General features: G+C 48.2%; 1 protein-coding gene across 6 annotated transcripts in view; it reads right to left on the reverse strand.

Moving 5' to 3' along the window:
• Nucleotides 1-302: 302 nt before the first annotated feature.
• Nucleotides 303-27,426, reverse strand: part of Lpin1 (lipin 1) — a 103,522-nt gene continuing 76,398 nt past the window's right edge. For 4 of the 6 annotated variants that reach the window (XM_021201460.2, XM_029540495.1, XM_021201463.2 and 1 more), the window contains 11 exons: nucleotides 26,919-27,012; nucleotides 25,609-25,678; nucleotides 23,084-23,176; nucleotides 18,177-18,256; nucleotides 13,029-13,155; nucleotides 11,602-11,750; nucleotides 10,835-10,921; nucleotides 8,467-8,619; nucleotides 5,569-5,683; nucleotides 4,788-4,891; nucleotides 1,288-2,787 (listed from right to left, as the gene is read on the reverse strand). In XM_021201460.2, the coding sequence (XP_021057119.2) occupies nucleotides 2,628-2,787; nucleotides 4,788-4,891; nucleotides 5,569-5,683; nucleotides 8,467-8,619; nucleotides 10,835-10,921; nucleotides 11,602-11,750; nucleotides 13,029-13,155; nucleotides 18,177-18,256; nucleotides 23,084-23,176; nucleotides 25,609-25,678; nucleotides 26,919-27,012 (1,232 nt within the window). In that variant the 3' untranslated portion in view covers nucleotides 1,288-2,627. Of the gene's footprint in view, nucleotides 2,788-4,787; nucleotides 4,892-5,568; nucleotides 5,684-8,466; nucleotides 8,620-10,834; nucleotides 10,922-11,601; nucleotides 11,751-13,028; nucleotides 13,156-18,176; nucleotides 18,257-23,083; nucleotides 23,177-25,608; nucleotides 25,679-26,918; nucleotides 27,013-27,426 lie in introns of all 6 variants that reach the window. The other 2 variants (XM_021201458.2, XM_021201461.2) reach the window with 1 other exon arrangement.

Consider the following 27,426-nt stretch of genomic DNA (forward strand, 5'->3'; position numbering starts at 1 on the left):
CTTCATACATGGGTAATGGAGATAGAACTTGGATGTGCTTGTTTGCACGGCAAGTACTCTTACTGCCTGAGCCATTTCCCTAGCCCACACTAAGGGTTTCTTTCCCCCCTTCAAGTAAATGACTAAGTATTGTATATAAAAAAACCAGAAAAAAATAAGAGCACCTTAAGAACTTATAAAAATAATTTAAAGTTCATATGCCTGATTTTCAGAAGTCTTTCATCCATCTTGTTTATTACAGAAATTTCTACCTCTGCATCAAGCACAACACAGTGGAATATTATATTGATTTTTTTTTTTTAATCATCGCACCGACATCTGCAAACACACAGCCAATGTTGTAAATAAAATACACTGAAGTAGTGATCCGAACCTGAAATCCAAAGGGGAAGCATCTGACGACAGAAGCCTGATGTGCCAGGTGTGCTCTCCTTCATCACGTGGGATCGACATTTGAGGACATGTCACTATGGAGCGAGTCGCTCATTTCCATGAGCAACTTTGAAATGTATGGTACCCACACAGTATCCTAACACGTGACCTTGGGGCCCCTGGGTTTAAGTGCATATGCAGATAAGCAACTTGAGAACCTGGGTGCAGCTCTCACTTGGATCTCACAATGGAGCCTAACAGTAGACGTCCACATCACTGCCTGGACAGGGCTCCTGAAGATTTTCACAGAGATCGTAGAGTGTGGTTTTGTAGAAGGTGTGCTCTGTTTCAGGGTAGAGTGACAGGGAAGTTTAAGGGATATCAAAACTAGGTTCCCAAGCCAGGTGGAAGGACTGCTGTATGTCTAAGACGGTGCATTGTAGACCAGCCTTGGTTATCGAGAGACTCTGGCTCAAGTCCTAGCATGGCATCAGAAAGCCACCTGGACTTCAGGCTGCAGAGGGCATTTGAAAAGAGATTCCAGAGCTTCCCCTGGGTATGAGGGAGATAGCCATGAACCTCTGCAGGCCAATGAGCTCATACACAGTCCACAGCAATCAAAATACACACAAAACCACCCTGGTGGCAGAGGATTGCCATGGCCTCTGAAGGTCATAAGCCAGGAGCTTAATGACTTTCCTGACTCTCAGAAGGGAGCCACACACTCAAGTCCAAGTTCCTCCATTAGTGGGAGCCCACAGCAGGTGACAGTGGCTTTCATTCCATTCCTGTGAACTATGTGGACCACATCCGACCTTAACGGAGCCCAGTGACCACAACAGCAGTGACTCTAGGTTTTCTTTCACAGAAAGAGTAACAGTCCATTCTACTGCTTTTTTCTTTTTTAACTATTCTATCTTTTCCTCCCCCCCCCCCTTTTTTTTCTTCCCGTCTCCTCTGACCCTAACAATGAAATTTAAATAGAAAGATCTTTCAGTCTCTGGAGTAAAACACCCTTTTAAAAAAAAATAATACTTTCAAAGTAAAGCAAATCTTTTAGCAAAATACTTTTCATTTTTCACATTGTTCTGAGACAGTTCACAGCAACCTTCTATCAGCTTAAAGAACATTGCTCAAATTATTACTTTTTTTTTTCTTGCCCTTAGACTGTGGGGGGGACGGGACTAAGAAAAAATAGTGATTCGGAGATTCTAGAAGATCAGAGTGTGACATCCCCAGAATAAGGCTCTTTGGATTGTCTAGCACACTTAACTTTTAATGCATTCATGACAGCTATAAGCCTAAGGATCTGGCTAGGATGCTCACAACAGCAGCCCAGTGACGGTAAAGAAATAAATAATATCTGCAAAGAAAATAATTTAACTTCTGGACACTATGTTTCTTAAAAAAAAACCAACCAGTTTCTTTAGCGGCATCCTTCCTGGTTGGCGTAGTGCTGCTCCAGTCCACACTAGTGACACAGAAGGTGCTGAGATGCCGCGGATGCACGCGCGCTGCCTTAGGGACTACCCTTGTAAGGTAAGGCATTGCAGTTGCGCAGAGCTAGACAGCGCACACTAAGGAAATGCCTGCTGCAGATGCATTAAGGCATAAATAGCCCAGCCTTGAGCTATGAGAAATGGGGAGAGATGCAGCTGCGTCACAGGCCACCTTTAACCCAAGCAATTAAAGAGCTTATCACCTAAAGTGAGACTAAGTCGGCAATACTGCAAGGGAACGTCTAAAAACATCAAAGCCAAGGCTAGGGCTGAGACCCAGCGAGGCCCATGTTCCCTTCACTTAGACTCGGGACACAGCCTATGTGCAGAAGGTGGCATGGATGTCTCTGTCATGGAAATGTGTCCCTGATGCTACTGATCCCTATGCACATCAGAGTTCCAGGGGATAAGGGCACAGTGATACTGAGACAGCTCTCAGGTGGCCTGCCTGCTTCTGCTAAGGGGTCATCACCCGTATTGCACATTAACTAATTGCTGGAGCAGACTGGACGGGAGGGTGCAGCATTACGTGTGCTAAACCCGGAGAGCTGCTCTGCACACTCCTAGTGCACCCAAGCCTCTTGCAGCCTATGGGATGAGATGTAGCCTCTCTCCACCCTCCATGCTTAGAAGTGTCACCCTGGGGCGAGCGAGCGAGTCGAGGGAGAAACGCTTCTCTCTTAGGCAGATGGCCACATATCAGCCTTCCCAGCAGCTCCAGGGTCCCCACAACCTATCCTTTAATGCTTGGTCGCATCAAGCGGAGGCTGAATGCATGTCCTGGTTTTCAAAGGGTGGCAGTGGCTCTCTCCAAAAGGTGAAGTTACTGAAAGTGTCTGAACAGGGGAAGTCGCAGGAATGGCTTCTCTTTAGCAACGGGAAGACGTGGTCGACCACTTCGCAGAGCCGCACGTACCTGGAAGGTAAAAGAACAGCGAGGTCACTGCCCACGGAGTCATGCCTGACACATGAAGGGCAATGCCCTGACTTCCTCCACCATGAGGGAAGGAAAATGAAAGCCGTGTCACTGGTTAGCATCAGAGACAGAATAACATACAGTGATTCAGCTGCAGGTACTGGAGACCCATCACTCCGTGGGGGATCACTTCCACTTCAGGAAAGAGTCCCTGGTCAGCAAGCCTGAGGCCTCCTCCAGCCTTACTTGCTGTGTGACTCTGGGAAAGCATCTTGCTCTCCCTGAGCTTCAACCCCTTCATCCTCACAGTGTGTGGGGCTGGACCACACAGGGGTTTCCAGCACTCCCTACTCGGGGCATCTCCTCTGCCCCCAGGACGACGCTGCCTAGCCACAGCCCACACTGCAGAAGGAGAGCAGCTACATGGGTCAGCCTGGGAGACCTCCAGGCTCCTCCACAGTGGTTCACACACACCCAGCCCTCTCCTGCACGCCCAGACTTCTGTCTGATGGTCTCTGGGCCCCTCTCCACTCAAGCCAAGAACCAAAGGGGGGCTTTCGAAATCCCAACTTCAGGAATTAGTATGTTCTGCGGCATGAAATGACTTATTCAGTAAGGCTACGTGTGTTTAATAAAGGGCCTCTGAGAGACCCGTGAGAAACAGTGTCTGCACACGGCAGAGAAGCCTCCCTTAATAACACACCAAGGATGATGTCTTTGCTGGAGAGTAAAACAAACAAACCAATTTTTAAAATACCTCCTGACCTAACGTTTGTGGCTATGGGGGGTGGGTGGTTCCCCACAGGGAGCTGTCCCCTGTCAGGCGGTGGAAGGTACCAGAACCAAGCTGGTGCGGCTCACGTGCCCTGGCAGTGGGGCCTGCTCTATCTGGGTGGCCCATTCTAGCCTCCAGACCTGGGGCTCCCTGGAGCAAGGACTGCACATTTCCTGACTAGAATGGGAGAAAACCCTTAGCTCAGTGCTCCACCCAGTGGGGTTTCACTTAAAAATGTTCCAGTCCATCCAGGTTCCGAGGGATAACGCCTGCTTGGCTAGCGCCAGTCACACCCAAGGGCCCGCAAGGTAACTCAGCCAGTAAAGAAGTGCTCGTGTTCAGTGGCCAGTTCCCAGGAACCCACATAAAGGGGGGAGCAGAAAATAGTCTCCACAGAAGCAGTCTTCTGACTTCCACATGCACTCTATAACATATGCATGTACTTGCCTGTGCATGCACACACAGACAGACAGACAGACAGACAGACACACACACACACACACACACACACACACACACAATTGAAAGAAAAGGTCATGCCAAGTTCTGGACCTTGGTAGACATGCTTCCTGAAGATGGGGGTTCATCTCAGAGGACCCCTCTCATTACCAGGTGAAAGGCCCTGCCTGACCTACTACAAGACAGAAGAAGGGTGTGGCTCCATCTCCTCTCCCCACTAGAGAGCTGCCTGAGAGCCTGACCAGAAAGCCAGGGTTCCCTCACATCTGGAACTGCTCTAGTCACGCTGGACTCTAGTCTAGCTGCAAAATAACAACCATCTTCAAAGTGAGAAACTACCTTGGTGGTCTCTCTCAGACATCCAGGCTGGCCTGGAACTCACTATGCAGCCTATAGCTAGCCTCAAGCCTACAGCAATCCTCCTGCCTCTGCTTTCCCATGGTGCTGGGATCACAGGTGTGAGTTGTGACCATGCCCAGCTCAAAAAAGCCTGGGAGGTACTTGTAAACTCCAGGAGGAATCTTACAGCCAACTCCCCAGTTCCAACTCTCCCGATTATAACAGTGTTGGGATCACTCAAGCGAGAGGCATTTTCTAGTTTGGTACAGATCACAGTGAACAAGGCAGAGTGGCAGCTCACCTAGTAGAGCTAACAAGTGAGAACGCCATGAGATGAGACATGAGATGAAAAGCAGAGCCAAGAGTGATGCGACATGGACCACAATGGCTCATCCCACATAGTCAATCAGGAGCAGATAATACTCACGAGCTGATGTTGGTCTTGGCATGCTCCTGCACCAGCTCACCCTTGGGGTTGACAGTGAAGATCCTATTGAGGGACACTCCCACTTGCTTGTAGGAATACACATCCTATGTTTAGAAGAGGTGATGTAACATGTCAGGGAGGTGGGGAGTTCACCGTACAAACAAGCACATGCACACGCCATCTCTCACCAAATGTGGTAATATCCAAGTTTCACTAATCGGCACTGCACCTCGGCTGGCTGGCACTCCTCAGCATTATTTTCTATCCTGTTTTCTCATTTCATAATAATCTGCAGAATTTTCCAGCCGAGTAGCTAATACCCGGCTATGATCTATAGAATGCAGAACCTCCTAGCAAGTGTGGTTCACAAACACATCTGCCATTTCTGCAGGCTTCAAACTGAACCTTCCAGAAAGCCTGGGTCACTCACATCATCTCCACACATTTCCTTCAGCCAAGGAAACCTCACTGCATGCTTCAGACTGGAGGTGCTGGACCCAACCCTGCCGTCAGGCAAGGCTGGCATGGTGGTCCCATCATGGCGGTCCCAGTACCTACAGTGCCCTCGCTTTACTAATCTAACAAGTAATGTGCAATTGCAAGTGGTGGCCCAGGTCACCAGCTTCAAAGTCACTGGCCAGCCTTCAAAGAAGACCAGAGGCCGCACGTGATGGGACTTAATCACTTAGCCTTAGGATGAGGCTGGCTTCCCATGGCTGAGGGAAACTGCTGGCACCAAGGGCCGTGTCTGTGGCTCCATTGACGCCTCGGGTGTACTTACAGCAGGCCGGTTCCCAAAAGCAGCATAGAAGGGTTCTGTGTTTGGGAAAAACAGGTTTTTGATGTCTGTCAAACACTGGACTTTGAACTTTTCTGGCTTCTTTTCAATCACTTCTCTATTAAAACAAACAAACAAACAAACAAACAAACAAGTGGTCAGCATGGGAAGTCTTATGCCTTGCTTGCAGTGAAGTGATCCGAAAGCCAGCAAAGCTGCTGAGTGGGTAGGGATGCTTGCTGCCAAACCTGACTACCTTAGTGCATTCCCCAGAACCCACATGGTAGACGAGAACTGCATCCTGCATGCTGTCCTCTGACCTCCACACACACACCATGGCATGCTCACATGCACGCACGTGCACACACACACACACACAAAGCAAGCAATTTAAAATTTTATACTAGTTTTCAATGTGCAAGCTACAAAGTTGGCCCAGCAGTCAGGAAAACAACTTAGAATGACCCTCACTCTCAGCACGAGAAAAATGTAAAGGATCAGCCATGGCCAAGGAGTATCCTCAGAAATAAAAGTTTGTGTTAGCATGGGCCACATTCACGGGTGAACACCCAGGCAAAGTTCCAGGGACATCTGTAAATACAAAGAGAGCCAATGTGGGAGAGTTGGGTCATTACAGAAAGGAGGACTGTTCTCTGCGAGAGCAGCAAGGGCTCCAAACTGCTGAGCCATTTCTCTAGCCCTGTAATAAAAATTCTTATATCAAGAATAGAAAAAGATTTTTCAAAAACCTACTTCAAAAAGCCAGTCATGGTGGCAAACACCTGTAATCCCAGAACTGGGAAGGGAGAGGCCTGGGGATACCCAAAAATTCAGGGGTTAATATGGTCTATCTACTGAGTCCCAGGCCAAAGCAGGGCTACATGGTGAGACACTCCCATATGGACCTCTGCAGACATTCTATGGGCAGTCAAACAACCGTCTCCGGAAGCACTGCTGTTCAGTGCTGGGCTTCTGACATTAGCCAGAGAATAACAGAAGAAAAGGTAGATGAAGGCTATAAAAATTAGAATTTTAGAGGGTCATTATTTATGCAGAAATAATCCTTATGCATTTATTTAATGAACTGATTTTCATATATGCACATGCATGTACACATTCATATCACATAGAGACCATAAGACAACTTACAGGAATCAGTTCTTTCCCACTGGAATCAAATCTAGCTCAGCAGGCTTGGCAGCAAGCACCATTACACAGACCCATCCCACAGGTCCCAGTAACACAGAGTCGGGGTGAGTTATCAAAAGAAGAAGTTAGGAAGACTATTAAAAGTCAATAGACAAACACAAAGCAATACACAAAAATCAGTGGATGCTTATTCATCAGAAACAGGTGGAGATATAATCACATAAATAGTGTTTTTAGCTAAATTTGTAAACATCAAGAATCTAGAAATATATATAACAAAGATATAATCGACCTTCTTGGCTAAAATTATAAAAACTCTTTGAAATAAAATAGGGAAGAGAATCCTAATAAACAGACTAGACTCTTGAATTGAATGATTATATTACATTGTTATTAATTCTCTCTAAACTGGTCTCTAGATTTATTGCATTTTTAGACAAACCATAACAGACCTGTGGAGGTTGTAATGGAAGGGCCACACAGCCAGCCGAGCAGTGGGGTTTGACAGGCTCGGATGCTCCTGAGGGTGGGAAGGAAGCACTGGGCTATGACTGTGCTCAGAGAAGCCAGCTCCGGAGCAAGTGTGTATGCATGCATGCACATCTGTGTGGGCGCATTAGGAAGTGTGGAGATCAGAGGTCAGCCTCAGGGGTCATTCCTCGGGTGCTATCCACCTATGGCGTCCTCCTGACAAGGTTTCTCACTGGCAAGGCTGATTGGCCAGTGGGGCCCAGGGACAGACTGTCTCTGCCACCACAGCCGTCTTCTTTCCCTTTTACATGGAGATGCAATCTTATGACAACATCTCTTATAGCCTAAGACACTGGAACTTCTGCTGGACTTCACAGTCGAGAGTTAGTAATATACCTTGAGGTCACTTAAGATCGAAGACTGCCATCCTACTGTGTGCTCAGCCTGTTTGTTTGATCTGCCTTTAAGATTATAATTTAACAGCTTCCTTACTTGCTTTGCAGTTTCCATGTAATCAGTTTGTGCAATCTAAGTTCATATATAGCTGTAATCTTAATGTATGTACTTCTCTATGCCTCTGACCCAGGGTAACATGTGTGTATTTGTATTTTACAATAATTTCCTAAAAACAGCAAAAACAGGGGTTGAAAGCCATCTTATCCACCATAAATGTTGAGTACAACATTTAGATATTGCTTAATAAGCAACGATATTCGTTATTTTTGTCAGTCAGGGTCAGTTGGAGCCAGTGACTTAGGCCCTTGTAAAGCTCCATTAAATATTTTCTATAAAGTCTCCCTCACACCTTCCTCAAGTGATGTTTTCTGTGCTGCTCAATGAACAGAGCAGAAACCCTTGGTTAGGAACAGATGCGTATACATACACAAACAGGGAGAGATTCACAAGTCTGGCAGGCACAGACTCAGACATAGGACTGACAGACAAGAAGACAGTAAGACAGAAGAAGGAAGCATAAAAACCAAACCTGGGATCATTCTTGATCAGATGACACCAAAGGGAATGATTTCTTACATTAATGCAAGACTAATGGATTATTGGTGACTCAGAGTTTATTATTAATGCATTTTGGTGCCTTGTGCGAGCAATCTGTAATGATTCAATAAAAACATGGCTTCTAGGGCTCAAGGCAAGAACATTCACCAGCTGAGTCATGTCTCCAGACCAAGAGGCTACTTCATCCTGCTAACCTCGTGATGAGGAAGAGGAAGAACAAGGCTGGCCGGCAAGTCAGTGCAGGGGAGCTGGCCGGCTGGGCAGTACCTGTGCAAGGCGGAGAAGAGGCTGCTCGGGCTGAGCAGAAGCGGGCCCTGTGGAAGCACTGTACCCCTCTCGTTGACCCAGTGCAGGTAGCCCCTCGTCATGTCCGCCATCCCAATGGCACGTGCAGAACAATAGAGAAACTTGTAGCCATTCCTGAAAGATACAACCCATTCACCTTGAACAGCATTATGGGATAAAACTTTCTGCTCTCTCAGCCCTATGAAGAACGGCATAGTTGCAAGTGGCCCATATGTGATAGTCTCTCACTACATCACAGACTAGCTTTCCAAATCCTACCTAGAGTAGCACTCCCCGACCATAAGCTACCATTCACCTGTTCTGCCAACCAGACCACCCAGTGCTTCCCACAGATGGGTAGGGTGTGCAGAACCCTTGGTAAGCATAAGAATGGAGTGATATTACTGGGCGTGGGGTGGGGCGGTAAGACACGGCCACCACTGAGAAGGGCAGCACCACAGACTGTTCAGCCCAAGTCTGTGTGAAGTCTGAGGCTCTCCCCATCATTCCTCAGCTGCATGCTCTCAGCCCTCCATATAGCCTGAGATGGCCAGAGGTGCCGATGGGGCTCAGCATGGCCTGCCCTCGAAGAGGATAGAGGGCGACTCTTGAATGCTGTCTGTCCCCTGACCTCCACAATCAGGCTGTGGAATGCCACACACACATACACATATACACACATACACACACCACCACCACCACTTACAACATAGGATAAAAAAACACAACAACAAAAAAAACACTTAAAAGTTTCAAAGCCCACAATTAGTCCATAAACAGTTTAAAATGATTTATATCAAATTTTCCAAGACAAACATTTAGACTGGGGTCATGCAGTGGTGTGAATGAAAATGTCCTCCATAGGCCTATAGGGAGTGGCACTACATAAGGTGTGGCCTTGTGGGAGGAAGTGTGCCACTGTGGGAGCCGGCTTTGAGGTCTCAGAAGCTCAACCTAGACCTAGTATGGCATTCATTTCTGCTGCCTGAGGATCAAGATGTAGAACTCTCAGTTCCTTCTCCAGTACCATGTCTGCCTGAATGCTGCCACCATGTCTCCCATCATGACAATAATGGACCAAACCTCTAAAACTGTAAGCCAGTCCCAATTAAATGTTCTCCTATATAAGAGCTGCTATGGTCCTGATGTCTCTTTACAGCAACAAAACCCTAGGACAATCCTCAACACAGCTATCTTGGTTGGACCAGATAAGTGTAAGATACCTAGAATAAGATACCTAGAGTGATGTACTGTGAGATACGGACAGCATCCACAGCTTCCAGAGCATGCAGTAATAATGACAATTAAAAATGCCTTCAAGAATGGTCACTTGTGCCTGAAATTTTAGCACTTGGGAGACAGAAGCAGAGAGATTCTGAGTTCCAGGTGGGTCTGGACTACAGAGTAAGCCCTGTCTCAAACCAAGTCTCTAGACAGTACTGTGTATTCAGTGGAGGGGATGGAGGACCCAAAGCTGCCCTCACTTGAGAACCACTGCTGTGGAGAGAAGGGCAAGGCAATCTTACCTGCCACAAGCCTGGCTCCAGACCCGCTGCAGCCTGATCACTCCTGTCCAGATTCATCTTTACCCACCCACCCAAGACTATCATGCACTGACTCCTACCTCAACTTCTCTTCCCATGGCTAGACCCACCAAGGGGAGCTTCCCTCTGTGAACCCCTGCTCATCCATGAAGACCCAGGTTGAAAGCTACCTTGTCAATGAAACCAGCTGGGACACCTCTTGCCAGTGGGACCTAGTCACCCCTCACTAAACATTGTCCACTCAGTGTGATAACCCCTTGCCACCTTGTTGCCTTCCTTCAGCTGTAAACAGATGCAATCTCAGTGTCACACAAGTGGAGGCAGAATGAGAATGTTAGTGCCTCTAAACCACAGGCCAGCCATGGGAGGCTGTGGGCAGGAGGCAGACTCGCAGGGTCATGAAATCCTTGCCAGCTTCAACTTCTGGAAGCCAAACCTCATGGCAGCCTCCCCCTAAATGTGCACGTTCTCTATTTATCCGAACACACATCCTGGATTATAAACAGTGTATGTAAGTTCTGAGTGCCTTTGTTGTCACCCGGGCGTGTACAACAGTCCTCCCCTGGCACCTCCCAGCCATTTCTGACCCACCTAGACTTCCCTTGGGAGCTGGCAGGAGTCACTGTGCACACGGAGTTTCCTGACATCACTGTCCCTTCATTTCCTCTCCTTGCAGTGACACACCCATCCCCCCGACCTCGTTTAAGTTACTCCGTGCTTGGTGGAAGACATTCTGGATACCGAGTGGGGGTTCACACCCTGGCAGCTACAAGATGGGAGTAGGGAATAGAGCCATGTATACTTACTGGCTTACTTTGTGGTACAGCTTTGCAATGCCCTGGTGAGTCCAATCTTTTCCCAGCGTGGGCAAAATGTGACCAAGAGTATCAGATCTAAATAAAGATGAAGACAGGCAAAAGCAAAGGGTTACTGCAAGGGGAGAAAAAAAATGTCCATTTGGCTTATATTACTCATGCTTCATTAAAACAAACAAACAAACAAATAAATAAATAAATAACAGTATGCATGAGGGCTGGCAAGATGGCTCAGAGGGTAAAGGTGCTTGCTGCCAAATCTAGTGGCCTGAGTTTGATCCCAGCCCTCACACAGCAGAAGGACAGAATAGACTGTTGCAAGTTGATCCCTGAAGTCAATGCTCATGTGCATGCATGCATGTGCACCCACAAAAATGTAAAAACTAAACCAAAAAAAAAAAAAAAACTAAAAGAAACAACAGTGTGACTGACTGAGTGAGATCCCTGAGTGAGATCCATGGTTTTCTCAACAGAAAGCCTCAGGCTCACGGAATCAAGCAAGGCCATAAGGTACGGCTATGGCGAGCTACAACCAAGGGAAGGGCCGCTAACCATTCTAGAACAGTATTCTCTAAACCCCACCATGTTGGAGTATGATGCCCAAACAGAAGCAAACCATAGCCCTAGCGGCAGCTGCTGAGCCAAGGTGCTGTCCCATCTGTGCAGTTCCAGCTACACCAGAAACTGTACTGGGGCCCCACAATGCCCCTCAGAGTAAGAGGAAAGCCGGCTGCAGGCCGAACTGCAGTCAAGCCCACCTTGTGATGGTCCCATCGATATCTGAGATGATGACTTTGTCGTCCCAATTCCACAGGTAGATGGTGCCCTCGCAGCGACAGGTGCCCTGGTACTGGGTAGTGACACTGAACACCACATCATTGGGACCGTTCTTCAACTTCAAGCTTTTCTAAAAATAAAAATAAATAAATAAATAAATAAATAAACAAATAAATAAGTAAAAGCATGAACAGCTTGTGTGCTTGAGCAGGGTCTGGATCAGACGTCGTTTGGCTCCCATGCCATAAGGACAACACTTTGGCTTTAAATCACACTTTTCACCCAGTTCTACAAAGTTCTCTCTTCTGTTTCTGGCTCTAGTTCTTTCCAGGGCTGGACAAGCAACTTAAGTCAAGTCCAGCCCTCTCTAGCCCCGTTTGTGAACCAGCCACTCTTTACAAGGCATTCCGCTTCCAACATAATGCTGGCTTGATCAGTACCTAGAGAGTGAGTGCGGAGTTACGTGACAGGTAACCAGACTTCTCCTAAGTCACACCATTACCTAGGAAATGTAAAGTGCCTTGATGTGAGGACACAAATGTCAGACAGGGAAAAAAAATGTTTTCCCTCAAAAGCGTGGTTTTGCTGACTATCATAATGACACATATTGGAAAAAGAGGCCTTTTGAATCCGTAAAAAAATGTAGACCGGGCTCAAGCACATCATACCAAATTCAAACAAAATCGCCTTTGGTCAGTCTTGAGTCTTTGCTGGTATACCCAGACACAGCGGCTGGTCACACAGACCTAAAGGTTGACCCACAGTGTCCCCCAGGGCCCTGCACGTGGCTAGGCACGGAATCATCTTTGCCCATTTAAATACCGTCCTGTCAAAGCCTGCTCCCCTAAATTCTTACAAAATACACAAGACTTTATTTATAGAAAAGCAGCAATATCTGCTCGCTGGATGGTCACAGTTTGAAGTAAGTCCAGGTTGTGAAAGTCCTCATTAAAACACACACACACACACACACACACACACACACACACAAGAGGAGGGAGGGGGAACCCTTTTCTTCCTAAAATTCCCTAAATCCTCTCACACCTGCTTGATCTCCATCAATTTTACAGATGCGATTGGGTTAACAAGCATCTCCCTCAAAGCAAAACCACTCAGGAGGAACATTACAAAGTCTCTCAGGCACTGACAACGAGGATAAACGGGACCAGTCAAAGCTGTCTCCTCCTTAGGAGCAGGTCAGAATGCAAAGTCACGTGGAGAGTCCATCTGAACGATGCCCTCACAGGGTGCCAGTGAGGTGTGAGGCCACCAGCGGGCATGCTGGCATCTGAAAGGGCTAGGAAGGGCCAGGTGGGCACAGAGAGCAGAAGGAACCCCCAGACCCACAACAAAGCTCTAAACTCTCTCTGGCCGTGACCCGAGGAGCAGAACCACCGCTGAGACTCACCAGCTGCTCCGACGTGAGCCGCAGGGTCTTTTTGTAGCTGACGTTGGACATGAGAGAGAGGTGGCTTGAATTTGATGGCTTGGCAGCTGCGTGCTCTTCATCACTGGAGGATGACTCATGCTTTATCCTGGAACACATGGTGATGCCATTAGGAAAGGCATCTGGATAACCATTAAAAATGCATTAGGCCCGAATCAATGACTTAGGCAACTGGGTCTCTTGGGTGGTCATTTGCCATATGGCTTTAGATTTATCAATGAACTCTCCTTGAATCCCCATTCATACACGGCTTCATTGTTGAGGGGGAGGGGGCCGCCTCTCCCCATTCACTCCCCAGTTTACAAACTCTCATCACTCACTGTTAACTAGTGTGATTCCACTCCTGATGAGCAGAGCTACATTCATTCTGGCCCAGAAAAGCACAAACACATACACACTCTCCTGCCTTCTTTTCTCTTTCCACAGAAGGCTGAGGGCCCAGCCCTAAAAGTCCAAATGTCTACAGCCCAAACACCATCGATTCCCTCATATCCAGCTCCAAACAATTAAGGCTTAATAAGAGTTCACCCCTCCTCCCAAGACTCCTATGAAGTCACTGTGATCCAAGAGCTGTGACCGCACAGCATCCACAGACCAATGCCCCACTCCTCTACTGTCTCCTTCCTCCAGGCTGGGGCGGGGAGGCAGGGAAAAACTCAGGCTGCTGTCTTTAAGTGCACCATAGAAAGCAGATCAGTAAATTAGTTGAGCTCCCTGAGCTCAATTTTATGGCTTCATCTCCAACCTAATAGTGTCTGCTCTGCCTCCTCAGTCTTAGCCCCATGCGAAGTGCCTAATGGCCTTGGACAGAATGGAAAAACTCAAGTCCCCCCAAGGCAGGCATGTCCCTGATGGTCCTGGCTGGGCTTTCTACTGCTGTGAGAAAACACCATGACCAAAAGCAACATAGGGAGGAAAGGGTTTATTTCAGCTTCTCACTGTCCAGTCACACACTCCATCACTGATGGAACTGGAGGCAGGAGCTGAAGCAGGGGCCACAGAGGACTGCTGCTTGCTGACTTGCTCCTCACGGTTTGTTCAGCCTGCTTTCTTGTACAATAACCTAGGACCACCCGCCCAGAAATAAATGGCACTTCCCGTGGTAAAATGAGTGTTCTCCTACATCAATCATTACATAAGACAATATCTTACAGACTTGCCTATAGGTCAATCTCATGGAGGTTTTGTTTTTTGTTTTTTGTTTGTTTGTTTGTTTTTTCAATTAAGACTCCCTCTTCCAGGATATGTTTAGGATTGGGTCAAACTGACAAAAATCAATACATCAAGCACAGCAACTCTCTCATCCCTTTATAAAAAACAACAGGCACACAGAGCTCCCTCTTTCTTTTACCCTCAGGAAGTGTTCCTTCCAACATCCTCTCGGCTCATCCCTGCTCTGTTCCCTGGCCTGCTGTAAGGTCACCCGATAACATCCCATACCAGACTCCTCACCATGTGTACTCATCAGGAAGTGATTCAAATAGCCCCATGTTGCCCAGTACCAAGGAGTCACTAAGGGGAACACTCACACAGCACCCCACATCTGTGTGGAGGCTTGGCTCTGGACAGAGCCAGATATGGAAAAATAACAAAAAAACAAAAACAAAAACCAGATAATAGCCTGGTGACCCCTGTTCTCCGTGGGCTTTTGCCTAAAAAGTCAATCCCAGAACAGCCACCAGGACTGGAGAAGGGTACTCTCAACAATCCCGAAGCTTGTAAAGATGCTGCCAAAGGAGACAGGCCATGTATAGGCTGCAATTCCTTCTGGTTGGTTTGAGACAGACCTGAGCTCGGCTCAAGCTGGAGTACAGGCAGCAGCTATGATCTGAAAGCCCAAGGTTACCAGGCCAAGGAAACATGCGCTGCACTACTTAAGATGAATTAATTATAATTATCCCTGCCTTTCAGCCTGTTAACCTCATCCTAAAGTCCAAAGCACTCCATCCCACCCCTCCAAACCTCAGAACGCAGCAGGTAACAGTGTGCAGACAATGAAACAGACATCTGAGTCCAATGCCAGGCACCAGAGGACTTTTCTCTGAACCTCAGTCCGCTCTCCCATAAAACTGCATGCTCAACCAAAGTCCCTTCCTGTTCCAGTATCTGCAGATTCCATACAGAGCACCCAGGGCAGACGCGGTCCTGAGCCACATGACACACTCCAGACAAAGGGATCCTTGTCAAGCGGGATGAGGCTGAAGGGCCCTCTCTGAAGAGGAAAGCTTTGGTGCTCTGGCCAGACTAGAGCCAAGCAAGATCTGAATGTAACTGCAGCTCTTAGAACTAACAGATCGATGTGTGCCTCCATGGGGGAGGGAGATGAGTGTGCACGTTGGAATAGCTGTGATTTCCATCTGCCGCTCAGGAAAAGAACGGCCCACTGAATTCATGTGGCGTGCCATGTTGAAGGAACACAGGGAAGGAAACACAGACTCCAACACCAAAGCGGGAGTTGTACAGTTGGCTGCTGGCAGCTCTCTGATGCGCACATGGACAGCGGTTGGAGGCTGCCACCTTCCAGCCTTAACCAGTCTGAGAGGAACAGGCTGTTCCTAGGCAGAGCCTTCCACGTCCCTCTTGAAGTGGCTCATTAAATGTCACTTGCTTTACAGTGGCTGCAAACGGCAACAAAAGGGCCCCAAGTCATTTGAAAAATCTGTGTTCGGATGAGGGACTGTGAACAACGTTTAAGTTAGTGCTTGTCACAGCACACATTTTTCAAATGGCATTTTAATTATTTGTATGGTGACAAGCTGTTTGCTCAATTATGGAACTTTGGGGACGGTTCTGTCAGTCAAGTCTGTCAATTAGAAAAACCATTCCGACGCCAGCGTCTTTAAAGGCATCCACATGGCTCTGACGAGAGTGGAAGTCCAGGGTGCGGCCACAGATGGAGAGATCCACATCCCTCAGGAGAGCTTCCACACATTCCACAATCTCAGCTCCATTATGCACGAGCCAATTTACAACGTCTTCAGTCTGATAATGGAATTCAGAACAGGGCAGAGTGGGGGCTGCCCCTATACAATGGGAACACAGTTCAGTCCAGTCAGGGGGAAAACCCACCACAGCACACACAAACGCCCAGAGCTGTGCTCCGTAAGTGTCCTGCTGTCCCTCCGCCCTCAGCCCGCCCCCACGTCCCTAAGTTCCTCCATGGCCAGTAACAGAAAGGACATAAGTGGTGATGAGACCGGCGGTGGCACCGTGTCCTCTGTGTCCCTGCCCGTGCTTCCTAACAGCTCACTGGGCCCCAGGGCCATCTCCTCCAGCTCTAGGCCTTGCCTGCAACAGCAGTCAGGTTTGGAAGACACCCAGCATGTGGCCCATGCAGTACATCTTAAAATAGTTTTAAATGCCCAGTTTGGGATTGCCACGCGTCCTTAGGTGACTACGGTCTGGCCTGGTGCGCGCCTGTGCATTCTTGTCACAGGCTCACTGGGAACATTCCATGAGGCTGACGGGAGAGACATCAGGGTGCCTTACCCTGTGTCACAGATGGGGATGCAGAAAGGAGTCTTAACGAGTCAAGGACCGAAGAGAGGAGACCTGACACCACCCCTGCCCCTAAGCCCTGCTCTGAGTCACTCTGGCCTTTAGACACCACTGCAGACACAGACAGAACTCTTGACCAGGATGGCAGGAAGACAATGCTGAGGCTCGCACTGCTGCAAGTGGCATCCATCCCAGGCCTGGGCACAGGAGAGCACAGAGCAGCAGGAGAAGGACAAAGTGCCACCACCTGGGCACCAAGAGCAAACCCAGAGGGCCTCCCGCTGAGAAGCGGCCCATCCATGCACAATATGGTGTACTCCCCAGTCTTCAGTTCTCCATCCTCTTACACCACCCCAGCCCCACCCCTAATTAGCCTTCTCCATGGAGACTAAGAAAGCAGACCCTTCCGTGTCAACGGAACAAGTTTCTACCAATAGAGAATTCTAGAAATAAATTAGCATAAGGTACAGAGCTGTGGCCTGGATCCAGAGGACATGAAACCTAAGCCGCTTTGCCTGCAACTGAACAGGCACATGACGCAGGGACATCAAATCAGGTAGATTCCATGTTCTCAACATGCCCCAACCGTAATGGGCTTGGTTTTGGCCTCCAGGGCACAAAACGGATGAAGATGTGGATGGGGCCCTGCCCTCGGTGACTCTGCCCATGGGTTCTAGCTGCTGAGTAAGAAATGCAGTCAGTCTCTGGTTCCCTGGGAATAGGAAGGCTGCAATGTCCAGCTATCAGTATGTCAGGCTGATACCATCCCGTGTCAACCTCAGTGCCAGCATCAGCATCAGCACGGATGAGAGACATCGCCCTCAGAGTCAAGGCATCCTCAAGCCCTACAGGGAAGAGACCGCCGTGAAGACGGAATGCCAGACACTGACTGCGGTACCAAAAGCCAACCAGGAGCTGAAGAGATGGCTCAGTGGAGTAAAGCGCTTGCCGTGCCAGCATGAGGGCCTGAGTGAGGTTCACCAGCATCCACTTAAAAACTGGACTCAGCAGCTCACTATAATAATATAATCCCATTGCTGAGGCTGGAGAAGATGGAGACAGGGCTCAATGGCCAGGCCAGGCCAGGCCAAACAGCGACCACCTGCCTCAGAAAACAAGATGGAAAGCAACAGAGGAAGACATCCTTTAAAGTACAGAGCTGTGGCCAGGAGTTAGGGACCATCAGGAAACCTAAGCCAGCTTCCCCCACCCCCCACATAAATGAACCAGCGCACAATGAAGCCATCAGCAAAGGAGGAAGGGTCCCGTGCTGACCTCTGACCTCGCACATGCACTCCCAGGCAAGTATACTTGCATGTGTGCACTGTGCACAAATGTGTGCACGTGCACGCGCACACACACACACACACACACACACACACACACACACCGCACATGCCAGGACCAGTAGAGACATTCTAGATAAGTATCTTGATGAATACTTACATTTACCTTGAACCTCAACTATCAGAGAAGCTGCCTATTCTGGAGCAAGGAGAAAGACCATCTAAATAAACTGCTCCCAGTCTCGGTCACCTATTGACTCCAGAGGAACCCGGGCCTAGGACGTGAGCCACTGGCTGTCCTCATGGGGTCTACCCACCCCCATACCTGGTGGCCAGGCCAAGCTGGGCAGGCTGCTCTCCGGTATTGTGGCCCTTCCCAGTCAGGCACTGTTCAGGTTTGCTTTCCTAGAGGAAAGAGAAGAGGCCATCAGTGACAGAGGAAGGAGAACGGGCTCTCCAAAAGCTCGGGACCCAGCAAGGGGCTCCCTAAGGCCCAGGCGAGACAGCGAAGGCGCACATCCAGGACGGGGACCCCACACACGGGGGGGGGGGGCGCTTTGGCAGGGTGCCTGCTCTGGCAGGTCCTCATTTCCTCCTTGCCTAGGAATATCCTAAGATCAAGTTGAGAAACATTTTTTTTTTGACAGAAATGAGTCTGCTATCCCTAAGTGTTCCTGGCACCCGACCAAGCGCCACCATCCCTGTCACAGAGGCGCATGCTTTATCAGGGCTGCCTGGATTCCTGAGCATTTTCACAGTATTTTCTTCTAATTGCCAACAGAAGTGTTCAAAAATATTTGCACACCATATTTTTATCGGGGAAAATGAGAACGCATTTCTCTCTTCCAATGCAGTGTAATCCTAAAGGGATATGGTTCTTGAATATACGGGAGAGAACCTGGTGTGTCTGAGAAAATCCTGGGCCCAGGTCCATGCATGGCTTGCGTTTGTGAACCACAGGGCAAGCCAGCTGACTCCTCCAGCCTTGCTCCCTCAGCCTCTCAGTGATGGAGTGGCGGATGCAGTGGCTGGGCTGCCGATGCTTCAAACAGAAAGCCTGACACACCGGGGAGGAAGCAGGGAGGGGATGTGACAGGGCCAGGGGACTACCACTGAGTCAGCAGAGGCCAGAGAACATGTCAACAGATGAAGGAGACACAGTGAAAACACCTTTGTATGTGTCCTTTGGTCAGGAAACAGGTTAATTACTTCTACTCTCATGTTTTAATAAAGCAAGCAAGTTAGATGGGGCATGAAGGCTCATGCTCAAAATCTCAGCACTGGGGAAGCTGAGACAGGAAGACCACTGCAAGTTTGAGGTTAAGTGAGGGTCTAGACAGAGACTCTCAAGGGAAGTGACGTAAATCAAGCTAATAATAAATATCTTAAAGTATGAGCACTGGAAACTAGTTTAAAATATTCCTTCGGCTGGCTGGCTGGGTGTCTGGCTGGGTGGCAGGGTGGTGGGGTGGGTGGCAGGGTAGCAGGTGGGTGGCAGGGTAGCAGGTGGGTGGCAGGGTGGCTTGGGTGGATAGGTGAGTGGCTGGCTGGCTGGTTGCAGGGGTCTTGTTAAGTAATTCCAAGCTGGCCTGACACTCACTATGTAACCTGGACTGGCTTCCAAGAGGTAGCAATTCTCCTGCCTCTGCCTCTGGAGTATCCCAGTTACAGGTGTGCAATGCCACGCCCAGCTTTACTATGTACGCTGTTTTTTTTCTGATTGTTCGGTTTTTTGTCATTTCCTTTTGTTTTGTTTTATCTTGGTTTGGTTTTGAGACGGGGTCTCACTATGTGGCCTTGGCGAACCTAAAACTCACTAGACCACTCTAGTGGACCAGGCTGGGCTTGAACTCATAAAGAGCCACCTGCCTCTGACTCATTAAAGCCATGCACCACCATGCCCGGCTGCTGTTTTCTTTTCTACAAAAGCAACAGACATAGCCAGTTATGTATTATCGACTGAATGATTTTAAGTAAGTGACTTGGCCACCACAGTTAAGAACTTTTCATTAGGCTAATTTGGAAATAATTTCCATTCTTTAGAGAAACACTTAATTCCATAAATGCCCCTGACTTCACAGGAATTCCCCTTAATTCTAACTGTTGAGAATCTAGGAAACCTACAAATAAGAAGTCTTTGAAGTGCACTTCTTGCTAAAATTGTAGAACATTCTGCCCTCTGGTAAGGAACCTGAAAAGCCCTTTCCTTTTCAAGTCCACTGCAGGATGGCATCCATGTTTGTGCTGACTTGCCCAAACCCTTGGAGATGCTGGAGATAAGGCATCAGGTGGCAATATGCAGATGCCCTAGCAGCACATCAAAGAACTGGATCTGCACACAGCCTTTGAGGGCACCTTCTCCCTTTAAACTCGCAGAATCAAGTGAGTTCAGTGACATTTCTGGTAGTGTTTATATAACCTTCTGTTTTTTCATACTACCTTCCAGAAACAACCATCGCTCAATAAGTACATACCAAACCCCTCCATCAGCTCCACAGGAGGCAAAGCTGTAAGAGGTTTCTGTCTTCCTGGAACTTAAGAGTGTGAAGGAGGTAAGAAATATTAGTCAAATGGTCTCACTATAAATCCTGTCAAAGTTCAGGAGGGAGAAGGTCATGGTCTACAAAACCAGCAACAGCAGGCTGGGCTAATCTGGCACAAAAAAAAAAAAAAAAAAAAAAAAAAAAGAGTTAAATTGCTGGTTAATTAAGTGAAGAGGGATCAGAGGGACCCTGGCAGAAGTAGTTAGAGGAAATAGCATGTGCAAAGGCCCAGGGCAGAGTTGACTCTGGTCACGAACGCTAAAGGATAGAAGGAAGGCGATAATAGGATAGCAAGGGAGGTCAGAGCTAGAACACACAAGTAATTTAGGATGATGAAGACCTTGGTCATCACTGTAGGAGCCCTGAAAAGCCACTAAAAAGGTTGAATCAGGAACTGAAGAAATGACTCAATAGGAAGAGCACTTGCTTCACAAGCAAAAGGGTCTGCATCAGTTCTCAGCACCTGTGAAAAAGCAGGGCATGGCTAGGCATGCCCGTGACTCCAGATCTGTGGCAGGTGGAGACAGGAGGCTCACCAGAGCTTGCTGACTGCCAGCCTAGCTCCAGGCTCAGTGGGAGACGGGGTCTCAAGGAAATGGAGAGAAAAGGAACAGAGCAGGACACCCAGTACCCTCCTCTGGCCTCCTCAAGCACACACCAGACACACACAGAGGGCTGTGTACATTACCATGCACACATACAGCACAGATACACACACACACACACACACACACACACACAAATACATACACCGCACACACCAAGATGTGCACATTACCACACATACATGTACACATCAATAATGAAGAAAGTTTTGAGCAAGGACCAACATAAATTAGAATCACCACCTTCAACAGGCCAATCCAACTCGATACAGAGAATGAGAAAGAGGAGGCAAGGGTGAGCTCAACACACAGCTGGAGGGCAGCCTGGGAGAGGGGGAGGTGGTCTGGACTTGTAGGAGAACAGCTAAGGGGAAATGCTCCAATTCAAGCAACACTTACTCTGTAACCTCACAAGCCTCCAAGGAGAGAGTATGAATAAAGGCCATGCCCAGTCACAGCCATTCCCAGCCCACTGCTCCCACAAAGGGACACCCTGAGTGTGTCTGAGAGCACCTTGCACCTGCATGCCCTGGCTGGCTAAGGGACAGATGGGTGTGGAACACAAACGACCGTCTGGTTTGTCTGGCCTGGAAACAAGAGATCGAGTCACCCTAGAGGCGTGAGTGGATGCTTGAGGAAAACCGAGTGGTGAAAGCAGAGGAGGAAGGACCCTGAGGACAGTGTGCAGTGTGCGGCTGGCCAGAGGCAGAGCAGTTGAGAGGGAGGGGAGAGAAGCCAGGAGAGCTCTGAGCCTGGAGGCCACGCAAGGCAAATACTCTGGACAGGGGCTGAGGGACAGAGAGGGGCCAGGAAAAGCAGGACCTTTCCCAGGATCCCAAGCAAAGCCCCGAGTATCAGACCTGCCCCTTCAGGGCTGCTTCAAGCTCCTGCTGCCTTCACTATGATAGGCCACGCTTTCTTTTTTTATTATTATTATTATTTTCTTTATTTACATTTCAAATGCTATCCCGAAAGTTCCCTATACCCCCCCCCCCCCGCACCTGCTCCCCTACCCACCCACTCCCACTACTTGGCCCAGGCCTTCCCTTGTGCTGGGTCATATAAAGTTTACAAGACCAAGGGGCCTCTCTTCCCAGTGATGGCCGATTAGGCCATCTTCTGCTACATATGCAGCTAGAGACATGAGCTCAGGGGGTACTGGTTAGTTCATATTGTTGTTCCACCTACAGGGTTGCATCCCCTTCAGCTCCTTGGGTACTTTCTCTAGCTCCTCCATTGGGGACCCTGTGTTCCATCCAATAGCTGACTGTGAGCATCCACTTCTGTGTTTGCCAGGCACTGGCATAGCCTCACAAGAGGCCACCATATCAGGGTCCCTTCAGCAGAATCTTGCTGGCATGTGCATTAGTATCTAGGTTTGGTGGCTGATGATGGGATGGACTCCCGGATGGGGTAGTCTCTGGATAGTCCATCCTTTCATCTTAGCTCTAAGTTTTGTCTCTGTACCTATATCCTTTCATGAGTATTTTGTTCCTTATTCTAAGGAGGAATGAAGTATCCACGCGATGGTCATCTTTCTTGGTTTTCTTGTGTTTTGCATAATGTATCTTGGGTATTCTAAGTTTCTAGGCTAATATCCGCTTATCAGTGAGTGCATATCTAGTGACTTCTTTTGTGATTGGGTTACCTCACTAAGGATGATATCCTCCAGATACATCCATTTTAGGCCACGCTTTCAATCTGCCAGCCAAAAAAAGTTCCATCTCCCTTAAGTTGCTTTTGGGTATTGTGTCCCAGTGACAAGACATGCACCTAGTACATCTTCTTTTTTTTTAACTGATAAAGAAACCCCAGAGTGGAAAAACAACTTGACTTGGATCTACAAGCCAGAAGGTGACAGAGCCAGGCTCTGCTGTCCTCTCCTCCTTCCTGTGGCCCCTTTGCAGTAGGGCCAGGTCACCGAAACCCCGTATTACGACATGCGTTTATTTCACGCCTACAAACAGACAGAAGTAAACCCGACTACGCCAGACCAAACCTCACCGGGTGCGACCCCACGTCACGCCCGACTACGCCAGACCAAACCTCACCGGGTGCGACCCCACGTCACGCTCTCCGCTCACCTCTTTGATTGTGGCGTTTCTTCCTCTCCAGGAAAACCACCATCTTCCTCCCTTCTTGGGCATCTTATCTCTCATGATGGATTCCACAGTGGCCTGTTTTTAAATGGATGGTAACATAAATAAAGGAACCAAAAAAAAAAAAAAAAAAAAAAATCAACTTAGCACGACCAAAACGAAAGAAAACATACGTGCAAATCAAAGTCGGAGGCGAAAAGCAAACAAATGAAACAGAACACAACATACTGTGGGTGGACTGAAAATTTTAGAAAGGCAAAACCTAATGGCGTCCAAAATCCCGTGGAGGTAACTGAGACACGAAGACTTAAGAAGATGGGAAAAGAAGCAACGGATAACAAACAGAATACAACACAGCAACAACAGGGAGGAAAGGATTAGAAATCATTAGTGGTTAGTAGATCTTACATTTTCACAGTACAATGGCTGTTTGCAGTTCTACTAGCTTCAACATGGCGATTACAAAATAAAACAAGAAAAGGAAAAAGTGGCCGCTGCAGCACAGGATCAAAGAGCTGCCGCCAACACAGTCAAAATGCGTGGCGGGGCTTTTTCTTTTTGCCTTTTTTTTTCTTTTTTTGGGGGGGTGGGGGGTGGGGGTGGGGGATAAATTTAAGTTTTCAAAGTTTGACCAACTGAAGTTTAGCAGACTGATTTAAAAATCAAAGGTTAAAGATAAAATTCATATGGATACCTTGCATACAAAGCTTGACAGGGGAAGATTAGACATAAAATAGTCATTTTGTGAATAATTCTAACTAGCAATGCCTGTCTTAAGACTCTTTGGGGGCCAAAGCCAATGTTATCTACATTTCCCTCTTCCATTTAGAAGCATTGTAAGTAGCCGTTACCTCAGCTAATGGAGGAATCTGAGAGTGGAGAAACTAAGTATTTCAATCTAACGGGACATGGATAGGTAGATAGATAAATGATTCACAGATTTAGATTCAACTATGCAATTCGTATTTAAGAGATCCATATCTGACACAGAAGGCAAACTGAGTCCATTTAAACCGTGCATACAATGTTCATGGACAGCACAGCCTACAGATATATTGTCCTCTCTCTGCCTCCACCCTTGCAAGTTCATCCACAAAGACAAGCCCTACAACCTAACAAGAAAGCCTAATAGAATTACGCCTTTTAGATGGCGTCTCAGGTTCACCAACAAACAAAAACAGACAAGAAAATCCTCGGACAGGATTGCAGGAAGTAAGTGGGCACCAGGTGTTAAATTGACAGCAATCCAAAAAGTTCCATGTTGGTTCATGAGTAAACACATCACTGTGACAGAAAATAAAGTTCAGATTAAGAAATTAGACTTAATTCATAGGTAAATGGGACAGCCAACCACCAACCATCAAGCAGCCTCTCTAACAAATGACACTGGTGTGACCCTGAGGTGATTCTGAACTTTTAGACCCTGTAAGTCAAGCACACCAAGACCATTTTAAAAGTGCTACTTATGTAACCAACAGCATAACAAAGGCTAAACACTACATTGAAAATCAGTTCTGTATTAGAGGAACAGTGTTAGCAGAGCCCCGAACCCCTAACCCACTAGATCACAACCCTTGGGGACTACAGTCTGGCAGCCCATGGGCTTCCTCATCTGTAAGCTGTGGCTCTATTGCACAACTCTCCCCTTCCTACTTTGTAAGCCTTAGAAACCATATCCTGGGCTGTGGACCCAAGGAAACCAGGCAGGAACATAACAAAAATCTCGTTCTACAGAGCCTGCCTCAGCCCAGCCCTACAATACTGAAAAGGGCTACCAAACACACAGCCACCACCCCCAAGCTACACCACACACAGAAGGCACACCCAGGCTAAGCAAAGTGAGATCTGACCTCCAAAACCCCAGACTCTGGAAAGATCTAACAGGTTGCAACAGCCTTGGCTGCCAGGCACAAGTCCATCTAAAACTGTGACTCCGCAGCCCAAAGAGCATGCCCAAAATCTAGAAGGAAGACGACACAGAAGACATGGGCAATTCCAGGCAAGTGGAGGAGGAGGTGAACACTGTGGGGCTGGCCAGTCTGCCTTCCTCATCAAGCTCTGGCTTGCAGTCACTCCCCAGTTCTTACATGCAGACCAGGAGCTACTTAAGCCCCATCTTCAGTCCTGCCTTGGAGAAGCAGGCACTGGACTGGCTTTTTAGCAACACCTGTTGAGAGTGATGGCCTGTGCATCTGCCCTGGGGTCCATTCCTGACCTTCCACAACTATGTTTTCAATCTGCAACTTCCCTTGTTTCTGTATCTTGGGTGTCTGCCACTCTCTGCCCCCTTGTAATCCCAGCACATCAGGTGTTGGGAGTGGGAGCAAGGGCCTACAGTACCATGATTTGCAAACTCTTGCCCTGGTGAGGGAGGGAAGTAGGGTCAGGTTCAAGAGAGGGAGATCGGAAACACTGATATGGGAACTCCTGAGCATCAAGAATCCATGGCCTCAGGTTACCAAAGTCCTGTCCCTTCCCAAACCCCTTTTCTTAATCGTGTTAGCGCTCACCTTTGGCAAAGGTTTCTGGAAAGCCTGCATCGCCAGAAGTAGAGGAGCTGCTGTGGTCCAGTTGTAATACCTAGCGAGACAAGGAAATGGTGTCAGAAGAGGTGGGGGCATGTCTACTGTCACGTGGGATGTCACGGAACGGTTGGACCCCAGTGACATCTTTTATCAAGCCCAGTGCGCTTGCTCCTTCCCCAGCCCTCCACACTGACCCTGTCTACACAATGCCTCCCTCACTCCTGTTCATCTCACAGCTATGGGGAGGGTGAACACACATGCCACTAGCTGCGCAGCAGCCAAGTCCCACTGTGCTCCTTGCTCCAAGCCATGACCTACTGACCTCCATGGAAAAGGGACAGGCAACTACTCCATAACCTCCTGAGACAACACATAAATGCTTGTCACCTCCTCTCAGTGGGGAAAGTCTACCAACAGTTGGTAGAGATCACTACATACCACAGGCCTAGGATGGCAATAAACTACCGTCTCTAACTAAAGGGCAGCCATGCCACTATGCGTGGAACCAGATAGAGTCAAAGTCCCACAGTCTGGACACCATGCCTGACATGGTCAATTTCAACCTCTGGTGCAGGCACATATTAAAATCCCCAAGATGGGGCTGGGGAGACAGCACAGCAAGTGAGGTGCATGCCCTGAAAGACCCTTGACTTCAGATCCCCAGCACCCACATTAAAAAGCCAGGCCTGGTGGCACAGACCTGTAACTCCAGTGCTAGGGAAGTCTGGAAGCAGAGGGATGCCTGGGGCTTGCCTGTTAGCCAGTCAGGCCAAACCAGCAAGTTACAGATTCAGTGGGAGACTCCATCTCAAAAAATAAGGTAGGAGACTGGGCATGGTGCCAACCACCTTCAATCCCAGCAACTAGAGAGGCAGAGGTAGGCAGATCTCAGGGAGTTTAAAGCCAACATGGTCTACCTAGTTCCAGGACAGCTAGGACTATACAGAGAGACTCTGCCTCAAAAAAGCAAACAAAAAAGAGTGCTCAAAGATGACAGATAATGTGGGCCTTTGGCCTCCTCCTCATACATACATATGACATACACACACACATACACAAACACACTGTATATACCCACACTACACATATTTACTTACACAAAATACAAACACACATACATGTGCACACAGAGACACACACTCCCCAAGACTCGCAATAATCTCAACCCAGCAGCTGCATGGGAACATAGAATTTTACAAATGATAAAGGGCAATAATTAAGTTTAACAAAAGACTTTGTTAAGGCCTGACAGAAGGCCTGACACTGTGCCACTGTCAACAAGAACAACAACTTACTTATTGCCAACCTTGACCACGAGGTTAGGGTCATCGATGATAGCAGGGTTGTCGGCAAACTGCTGATATGACACAGCTTGTTCCAAAAATGCATCTGTGGTAGCAACGGTAGGACAGGAGGGGGGAAAATCACAAAGTGTGTTTCTTAAAGAAACTGGCCAATTTTCAGCAGACTCATCCCAGTGTGTTTCCCTGGGAGATTACAAACTGCACTTCATCAGACAGTCCTACGAATCCTACAAAATGCACTAGGAAAGAGGGAGCCCGGCCTGATGTTTTATTTGGGGGGAGGGGGTCTTAAGATATCAACAAACATGATGGAGCCCGCATGTAGAAGTGGAGAAATGTTTACCGGGGATGCCAGCTTGAGTCACTTTCGCTGTGGTAACTTGAGGCAAGTGACTAAACTCCCCAGGCCTCAGAGACCTCCCCCTTACCGTGTGCATCATGATCATGGTCCTTTGGGTGAGGGAGGATGGCACTCAGCATCCTGCCCAAAGTGAGGGCT

The sequence above is a fragment of the Mus pahari genome, chromosome 7 (genome assembly GCF_900095145.1).
Source record: "Mus pahari chromosome 7, PAHARI_EIJ_v1.1, whole genome shotgun sequence".
NCBI classification, from domain to species: domain Eukaryota; kingdom Metazoa; phylum Chordata; class Mammalia; order Rodentia; family Muridae; genus Mus; species Mus pahari.